Source organism: Astatotilapia calliptera, chromosome 11 (assembly GCF_900246225.1).
Source record: "Astatotilapia calliptera chromosome 11, fAstCal1.2, whole genome shotgun sequence".
Classification (NCBI taxonomy): domain Eukaryota; kingdom Metazoa; phylum Chordata; class Actinopteri; order Cichliformes; family Cichlidae; genus Astatotilapia; species Astatotilapia calliptera.
Window position 1 is genome coordinate 34,612,408 of NC_039312.1, and position 10,250 is coordinate 34,622,657.

At 40.4% G+C, this 10,250-nt stretch overlaps 1 protein-coding gene across 1 annotated transcript; it reads right to left on the reverse strand.

The window, feature by feature from the left end:
• Positions 1–9,105, reverse strand: LOC113032304 (uncharacterized). Its single transcript, XM_026185138.1, has 5 exons — positions 8,999–9,105; positions 4,441–4,800; positions 3,644–3,913; positions 1,056–1,109; positions 1–929 (listed from the first exon to the last, which is right to left on the reverse strand). Exons 1-5 carry the CDS (start codon positions 9,090–9,092, stop codon positions 832–834), a joined length of 876 nt encoding a protein of 291 aa, XP_026040923.1. The 5' UTR covers positions 9,093–9,105; the 3' UTR covers positions 1–831.
• Positions 9,106–10,250: the final 1,145 nt, after the last annotated feature.

Genomic DNA, 10,250 nt, shown 5'->3' on the forward strand with positions numbered 1-10,250 from the left:
TATTCACATATTATAGTTAGATTAATAATTCATTCCATTAGTAATGCATGTAAACATTATTACATTAATAAAGATCCCATGTATGTAGGAGTTAGAGCCATAGCTGATAGGTAGATGTTGTCCCTGGTTAAGCTTTTAAGGTACAACACGCTAATACAAACCAGGAGCGTCTAAGAAACAGAAACGTGCGCTTTAAGGTGCTTATTGTAAAAACTCTGCGTTTATAATGAACTGAAGCTGTTAGTAGAATTTAACGAAGTAGCCGCTGTGTCTCTATGTCAGCATAGTGTCTCAAACAGATATTATCTCGAGGTAAAAACATGGCTGGGCTGTCCTGGCTGACTTTGACATCTAATACTTTTATTTCTGGTGTTTTATTGTGAAGCACTTTGAGATTTTTATCTGTGAAACGTTTGACATGAGTCAGTTTTACTTACTGATGTACTGTAATATCAGTTTTTGTGAAAGAATAGTGTGGTGAGTTAGTTGAACCTTTACTTAAAGGCAGCTCTTTAACAGTAAACCCTCATTTACAATGGCGGCTTGGCAAAGGGGAAAAAAACAGGGTGGAGCCCCCTGGTGGTGAACATTTCAGTTAAATTTTGCAGCGTTTTTTGTTTGTTTTTGTAGTTCGTTCCCTCGATAGTTACCACTTTAATGTCTTTTGTTACCTTGATGTGTTTCTAAAAGTTGAGTGATGAGGAAACTGATAAATATTTGCAGCCTTTTATCACTGATAAACCTTTACTAAATATTTCTGATTATTTCCGGGCAGACTGGATCTCCACAGCTGCATCTCCGCCTCTCCATTCCAGCCAGATGCTGATAAAGTCATCTGCACATCAGCATGGCGCTCAACAGGCCTATGAGGACGGTGACAGGCACCAGGAGGAGGGCCACGTACAAGAACCACGGCTCTGGGTACACGCCTGAAATCAAAACGCACAAAACCCTTTGTGTGAAGTTTGATCCCATTATCAATAACACACGAGTGCAGTGTTGGAGTCCTTTTTCCAGTAAGAGCATATTTCTAGAAGCTTAAACGACAAACTCACCATGACGCGCTGATGAACATGTAGTGGACTCATTTTTATCACCTTCTCCAACTTCTGAAACCAATGAGAAAAAAACCTTTCACGATTAAACAGGTTTCCTCTTCAAAGATACACATTGTACATGAAATCGGTTTAAACCCCTCAGAGTGAACGTCAACATAGGGAGAAAGAAAGAAAGACCTTTCATGGACTTTATGTCCAAAAAAATCTGTACTGTGTTGAAGAGACAGCGCCTGAAGTTGTTAGAGAGCCAGGCTGTACTTTTGTGTAATATCAACGTTGTACCACAAGATGGCGAAGTGAGTCAGTCAGGCTAGTCGTTTAGGTAAGCATGCTAAAACATACCTGTAGTTACTTCTTTCCTAGTCTTTAGACACTTTACTTACATAACCACTGAAGAGGTTGAGCAAAGGGGTTCAAAAACTTGCTAAATTTACCATAAGGTAAAAGTAATAGTTTCTGAAAAACATTTAGTAAATCTACAAAGATTTAATGGCCAGTTTATGAAAAGAAAACTTGTGACTATATGAGAAAAAATGTCAAATTTATAAGAAAAGCTACACCAAAATAAAATAAAAGCAGACGACCTGCTGTGCCGTCGGAAAAAGCACGACAATCACATCATTAAGGAATTATTAGCTCATGTTCATTCAACGAAGTCATCTTAACTACAACAATATAACATGATATATCACTAAATTCACAATTTAAATTAAAGTAAGAAATACCAAAAACTTTAATAAACTGTAGAAAGTATAAAGTCCAGATTTCAGACACACAGCTGCTGTGCCCCTAAAAAACATTTTAGCTCATCTTTTAAAGAAGCATAAGCGAACAGAGTCGTGCAAAGAAAATCTCACACAGAAATTCAGGATTTTTCTTATTTCCTGTTAAAAAAATTTCTGTAAAGCTTAATTTTTACTGTTCAAAATCTGCAGTGTCATTGATTCCTCTCAGGAGGACGATGATTAATCTGATGATTGACTCAATCGGAAGTCACTAAAAGCTCTCATTTCTAGAAATATGGACAAATTTATTAAACCCCCCAAAATATGAGTATCCAGAGTTGGGACCAGGAAGCAGAGTTGCAGTCTTACACGCCTCTCTGCAGCTTCTCTCCTCCTGCTACCCTCTCAAAAACCCATCTCCATAGAGACTGTGTCAGCTCCCAAACAGACAAAAAACAAACTAAAAACCAGCAACAAACAACTTAAACATAAACAATCACAAAGAAAGAACAATACAGTATCCACATCTGAACCAAAGAGTAACACAGTGAAATGTGGATTATTAAATATTAGGTCTCTCTCCTCCAAGTCTCTGTTAGTACATGACTTAATAATTGATCAACAAATCGATTTACTCTGCCTTACAGAAACCTGGTTGCAGCAGGATGATTATGTTAGTTTAAATGAATCAACACCCCCGAGTCATTCTAACTACCAGAAATCTCGAAGCACAGGCCGAGGGGGCGGTGTGGCAGCAATTTTTCACACCAGCCTATTAATCAACCAAAGACCAAGACAGACTTTTAATTCATTTGAAAGCCTGATGCTTCGCCTCGTCCACCCCAGCTGTGAAACTCAGAAACCAGTCTTACTTGTTATCATCTATCGTCCACCTGGGCCTTACGCAGAGTTTCTGTCTGATTTCTCAGACTTTATATCTAATTTAGTTCTGAGCTCAGATAAAATAATTATTGTGGATGATTTTAACATCCATGTAGATGCTAAAAATGACAGCCTCAACATGGCATTTAGTCTGTTATTAGACTCATTTGGTTTCTCTCAAATGTAAAAGAACCCACCCACCACTTTAATCACACTCTAGATCTTGTTTTAACATATGGCATAGAAACTGAACATTTAACAGTGTTTCCTGAAAACCCTCTCCTGTCTGATCATTTCCTGATAACATTCACATTTACAATAATTGATTACACAGCGGTGGAGAGTAGACTTTATCACAGTAGATGTCTTTCTGAAAGCGCTGTAACTAAGTTTAAGAATATAATCCACCCACTGTTATCATCTTCAATGCCCTTAGACTCTTTTTCTCCAAGTGATCTTTCTGAGTTAACTTCAATAATTACTTCCTCCAAACCATCAACGTGTCTTTTAGACCCCATTCCTACAAAACTGCTCAAAGAAGTCCTGCCATTAATTAATGCTTCGATCTTAAATATGATCAACTATCTCTAATGATCAGCTATGTACCAGAAGGCCTTCAAGCTGGCTGTAGTTAAACCTTTACTCAAAAAGCATCTCTAGACCCAGCAGTCTTAGCTAATTATAGGCCAATCTCCAACCTTCCTTTCATATCAAACATCCTTGAAAGAGTAGTTGTCAAACAGCTAACAGATCATCTGCAGAGGTTTATTTGAAGAGTTTCAGTCACCCTTCTCAATCACTATGTGTTCACAGACCTCTCTGCACTGAATCACTCTTGTCATTAATCTCTGTCTCTCTTCCACAGCATGTCTTTTGTCCTGTCTTCCTTCTCTCACCCCAGCTGGCTGCAGCAGATGGCCGTTAGCAGCAGTGTTGTGATTTGGTGCTGTATAAATAAAATTGAATTGAATTGATTACCAGACAGGTTGCTGTGGAAGATGCTCTTTGTAATCACGTCATCCCTCAGGTGCAGCTGGCACTCGTATTTCCCACGCGACCACAGAGGTACGGTCTCAGAGAGAGTGACGTACGGCAGAGCGGCGTCGGCGTCTCCTGGAGCTGAGGTAACATTTTGGAGTCGACGGCCGTTGTGAAAAATGTGCAAAGAAAATCCAGCATCCCGCGTCACGCTGACCTCACAGCCTAGCATGCAGGGAGCGTGTTTGGTGACATTAAAGACCGTGGCGCCTGAAACAAGAGACACACGTACAGCACGGTCATAGACACATATTTTTATAAAATTCTTTCAGAAGTTCGGGTTTAATCACTGGAACCAGAAGTATTTAACATAAATAATAAATGTATTCACTAATTAAAAGTTCTTTTTCAAACAGAATATCAAACAGGATGTCAGCTCTAGTTTAATTCCTCTTTCATGTGAATCTTTTTACACAGGTCGCCTTTCCCTCGTTGTTTTTCTTTCTGTGTTTTTTACCTCCATACTCAGAGCAAATATTTCACAGCTTTTCTGCAGACTGCTCTGTAGGTCTGCAGAGGAAACTGTTCACGTGCACGTGCCACAGAGGGCTGTTCTGTCCTCCTGACACGGTCTAATGTAATCTAACCCCTGACCTTTAACCTTAAACCTCCTCTCTGTCAGCCAAACTCTGCAGAACAAGAGTCAGTAGATGTGAATACTGTGAAATGTGACTACGTTTGGTCGCCCATGTGAAGCAATAAACAAAAAAACAACAAATCTTCTGCCTTGTATTTACCGTAAACCACAAGGGAAGTTGTGTCCCCCTTCTGCCTAAAATTTCCATTCCTCTCTGTGTGAAGCGAGAGCTTGCACCGGTACTTCCCGCTGTCAGCCCACTGCACACTTTTCAGAATCATTGACTTGTTTGTTGACATCCCGTTATTGTCCAGAAGGGTTGCACGGCTATTGTTCGGGGTCTGTGAGGGGATCAACCGTATGAAATCAGCAGCCATCTCATTTAATTTCCACCAGTAGAGGATGGGCTGGGACAGGAGCTTCTCATCTTGCAGCCGGAGCTCACAGGGCATGATGATATCCTGACCCAGAGCTGCAGAGAGCACAGCAGGCTGGTGAACAGTGACCAAAGAGAAAGCACCTGAAAGACAGCCAGTAAACATGAACTGTCAAAAACAACTTTATTGATATAGCACCGTTAAAAACAGTGTTTACAACATGCTTTAAAAAACAGGAAGTTGTGATGTCATGTCCAAGAGCAGTGTGACACAGAAATGCCCTCTTCCTCTTTAAACCTGTGATTGGTTGTGAATACACTGACAGCAGCACAGACACACAAACCAAAGACCACACTGTTTTATTATTTGTGGCTGTGGTCATCACTGGGCTATTTTACCAACCAATGTGTAGCTTCATACGAAGAACCACTTCTGTCTTGTGGTCATGGGAAAGCTGGAGTGCAGCCTTCTACCCAAGTTTCATACCTCCGTGTCTGATAAACTAGTGCGGCTGAAATTCACAGGCTTTACAGTAAGTATGTGACTCATGAGGGAATGTTTTAAAACTGTTTCTCTGCAGTTACTGGATGCAAAGGTTATAATAAGGAAGGGTCAGCTTTAAACGGAGTCAGGGACAAAACTTACAGTACTGGGTTTTTCCACATTTTAAGTTTCTGTTTAGTGAGCCACTCGAGGGCCACTGTTGTTTCAGGGACCCAAATGCACAAGGAGGAGTAGCTGCCCTTTTATTGAGGCTGATGCAGAAGACAAAACACTAGCAAAGTCCAAAAGATCAAATCCAAGCAGGCATGAGGAGCACAACTGAGGAGCATAGAAGACGTGTTGACCATGCAGGAAAGATTGGAGGAGGTGTTAGACACAGGAGAGAAAGGCAGGTGAAACTAATCAAGAAAATCAGAAACACAAGGAAAACTAATGCAAGGCATGAAAATATGAACAAATTTCAAAGTAAAACAGAAAATAAGGAGAAGTTAGATCGACAAGAATACTAACGCATCAAAGACAAGAGGAGATGACTGAAGCAAGACATGAAGGAATCCAAAACAGAAACACGGAAAATCCTAGAAGCAAATCCAGGTCGCAGGAAACATTATGGTTTGGTTTAAAACACATCCTTTAACAACAGCAACCTTCTTAGTGGAACTTTCAGTTTCATCCATTAACTCCAAATCACAACAACAGTTACCTCGACGTGTTTTATATTGTATGTAATTAGAACTAAATATCAGCAACAACCCCCTATAAACAAGCACTTGGTGACCGCAGGAAGGAAAAACTTCCTTTTAACAGGAAGAAACTTCTGGCTGCAACTGGTTGAGTGAGAGTAGAGATACAGGACAAAAGACAACGCTGATACCTGCAAATTATTAAATACAGTACAAACACATGACAGGCAGACTCATTCCAAATGACATCATGTATGTAATGAGAACAGAGGAGGCTGTTTTATCTTTAAAATTCTTTACTGATATAAACATTTAGTCTGTATTGATGGTGAGAAGAAGAGGTGACATTGCATAAAAGTTTTCCTGCAGATGAATGAAGGTAAAGTAGAAACCAGAACAGTCGTGAGGGTCGCCTGCTGGTCACGCTTCAAGAACTTAAACAAGAAGTGACACAGAGGAATTTTCTTTAAAAATCCCTGAAAGAAGAACTTTGGGAAGACGTTATTTTTAGTGGATCTGCATCGTTACTTGCTTCTATTTTCACTTCCCCCAAAAATATGTACAGTGTACACCAACATTTCCCAACAGCCAAATTCAAGCGCAAAAACTGTTGAAAGTGACAAAAACAACCAATCAGCATAAACATAAACAACAAGTTACTTTTCATATTCTAACTGAAGAGACCGTGATGCTGGTACAGCACTCTCCTTTATGTCTTTGTGCATAACTGAAGTTTAAGTCTGGGACCGGCATCAAAAGCAGTTTGGAACAACAACTCTTCTTGCTAAATGTTTCAGTGAGAAACATTAGCTTTCATCCTCTTACAGTTATAGGAGTGGTTAACCTCTTAATATGCACCAACACTCTTGTGTTAGGGCTGGGCTGCATTTGCCTCACAATCTAAACAAAGATAATGATGCATATTTCTCGTGGTTCTCAGCGTCCTACTGGTTGTGCTTTGATATAAACACCAAGCTCCGTTTTTTCCTTACATTGCATTTGTGTCTTTGCTCTCTATGAGAGACCAGTGCTTGGTCTTTCAATGAGTCTTTTAACAGATTTGTAGCTCATTAGAATTTAAACTGCTGGCAGTCAGTCAGGAAGTTCACTGAAATGCTGAATGTGTGTAATTCCCATCACAGCTGCACAAGTGAAACTTTCTAATCTCATCTGATCTGAGCAAGCTGTGTTTTTCCGAAAAACACACCGAAGCAGAAACACACCTCTATGCTGATGATACTGATATTTATGCACGCGCTCCCTCTGTGCTGCGGGCAGAGCTTCAGACTGAATATCACTCACAAACGTAAACGCTCACAAAGCGAAAACATTTATGGTGTACTCGAAATCTCATCTACAGCACTGTGCTGACTTAGCAGTTTTACATCTGATACCAAAGGGTGTACAAGTATACAAGAACTTGAGAATATGGATGGATGACAAGCTTTTCTTGAACTTGTTTCTTTTAACCCTGTGATATGTTATGGTGGTTTATCTCGTCATTCAGTGTTCATGCCTTTCTGTCTTTAATTAAAAGTCTCTTCATTTTTCATGAATCGGGTGGATTATCATCACAGACTGTTCACAAGAAACAGTGCGGCACATGTGTACCTGTGAAACAGTCTCAGCTACACTCCCCCAAACAGTTGCTTTTTAACATTTCTGGCTGTTTGGAAATCGTTATGTTCGGGACTGCTGCTAGGTCAGCACACTGGCAGCAGATGGCCCCGCCCCTCCCTGAGCCTGACTCTGCCGGAGGTTTCTTCCTGTTAAAAGGGAGTTTTTCCTTCCCACTGTCGCCAAAGTGCTTGCTCGTTGGGTTTTTCTCTGTATGTATTATTGTAGGCTCTACTGTACAATATAAAGCACATTGAGGCGACTGTTGTTGTGATTTGGTGCTGTATAAATAAATTTGAATTGAATTTCATATTTTTTAATGTAATGTACTTTGCAGAAGGATCTGATCTGGAGCTTATATCTATCGTTGAATTTAACCGTCTCTAGTATCTTGTCTTTAAGCTTGCTGCTACCTTTGCTGGTCAAAGAGATTTGATCCCAGCGGCACTTCCTTTTTACATACAGGTAAATATAATAGATAAAAGCTGACGTGTTTATGTGGCTTAAAATGACAACTTTTGAGTTTGTCTTTTAACATTAGCTGTTAGCTTAGACAGAATGAATGAGTGTATCCCTGCATGTTTGCTAACAGCTGGGATTCTGATTGTTTTAGGAGGCAATTCAGTATCTGACACAGCATTTATGTTACAGTTACCTTTAACATTGAACATGTAACAGTTTAGAACTGTCCACACATTTGTTAAGGTTTTGAGACTGTGGTCATACAGGCTTCAGCCACTCATTGATGATAAGCACCATGTCTGTACCAACAAAACTAAACGATTCCAGCATGATTGCATTTTAATTTGTGAATTGTTGTTGTTAAGGTTTACTTTATCAGTTCCCGAGAAACTATTACATGTTTCAGCTGGTTGGCACCTGCAGAGATTTTACATCTGTCTGTTTAAACCACAGGAAGAGGTAACCTCAGTACTTTGTGTTACCTTGTAGCTAGTCATCGACATCTTCAGAGAGGAAATGGGTCAACTAAGGTAAAATCTTTGCAGCTCCTTAAAAATATATTTTTTTAAAGAGTTCCATTCTGAAACGAATGCAGAGAAAGATTCAGAGAATGAGCTCTAAATCTAAAAAAAGAGCAAGCTAAGAAGTCACATAGATTCATTCACTACAAGCTTTTTCTGTGAATAATAAATAAAGTTAGAAAAAATGGGTTAACTTTCAGTTTGGCTGAAAATTAGTTCTGCCCCTCACTGCAGAGGGAAAGATCATAAAAAACATATGCCAGACTCTAGATGTTAGAGTCCATGATCCAAAATATTCTCTTTATTCATGACGAGCTAAGATGTCTCCATTCAGGACAGACTTTTATTGTGAAGGGTCACATTTCTGCCAGTATCTTTGAGGTTTAACACTGAAATGCTCGCAGCTTCTTAAATTTATGACAACACAGAAGCAACTGAAATGTCAGATTGCCAGAAACCAAATCAGAAATACGTTTATGAATATTTCAAGAGACGGTTCAGGATCCTCATCACAAAAATAACACAAAATTTAACAAAATAAAACAAACATGTACCTGAGACCACAAAGCAGAGAATAATCCATGATGTCCTCCCCGACTTTGACAAATTCAAGCTACGATGGCGCTCACACGAAACAACGCTTGACATGTTTCGTGACTGAAACCACAGGATAAAGATTTCCTACTGCGAGAGCGCGCAGATTAAATACTCCAGGGTGGGGGGGGTGTGTGTGGGGGGGGGTCACTTCCTCCCAGCATAACGAATCTGTGTGGGGTACAAAACAAAGCAAAACGAGTTTTGCAGCAGGAGGTTGCTGCCCAACATGTTGATGAAATCATCTCTCATCAGGGTCCAGTGAGTTTCAGGATCAGCCTTTTTCAGCCTTTTACACGTTTATTTGGTGTCATGAAAATTTTACAACGTCAAACTTCACTTTTCCTCTGAGTGTTGTTAGAATGTCTCAACCATGTTGGTGTAAAGGGTCAGTCTGATGCACAGGAGCAGATCCACTGACAGTCTGCACCTGTTGGCTGCACACTTTGGGACTGACTCCACTGTATATGTTTGTAGGTTCAGTTTTAAAGAGTAAAATGTTGGAAAGTGTACCTGGTGTCTCAGAGCTGTGACTCCTCCCACCTGCAGGACTCGTGTTTTTGGTTCTCGTGTTTACTGGTACTGTGATGAAACAGAGGGAGGAGGAGGACGTTCCCATTAGAGGATGTACACAAGGATGCATCTTGTATCAGTTGTCACAGCCAGGCGAGTTTTTTTTTTACTGTAAGCTGATGGTTTCTCTGTGTTTCCTGTTTCTGGCACATTTCTACTCAACGATTTGCACAAAAAAGTCCCCAGCATGTTTGTACTTAGCAGTGCACACACAAAGAGAGACTGTTTTTTCTACTTCTCTATTAATTTTCTTTCATTGCATTGTTGTTTCAGATTCTCAGAAATGTTCCCACACTGTTCAACGATTTACAGACGTTTCATTGTTTCTGTCATGAAGCAGTCCTTCTGTATCAGAGGTACGATGGAGGAGAAAACACTCCCTGGAACAGCTGGAGTGATGTGTGATCGGCTCTTCACTCTCAATGCTGAACATCCAGAACATCCAGCTACACATTTCAGGCAGCCCAGAAAGTTGTTGGACTTGGAGAAACATGCTGATCTTGGATGATATGTGTCGCACCCGCTGCATCCGCAAAGCCACCAGCGTTGTGGAGGACCCCACACACCCCTCACACACACTCTCCATCCTGCTGCCTTCTAGCAAAAGGTACCGGAGCATTCAGGCCTTCACTGTCAGAC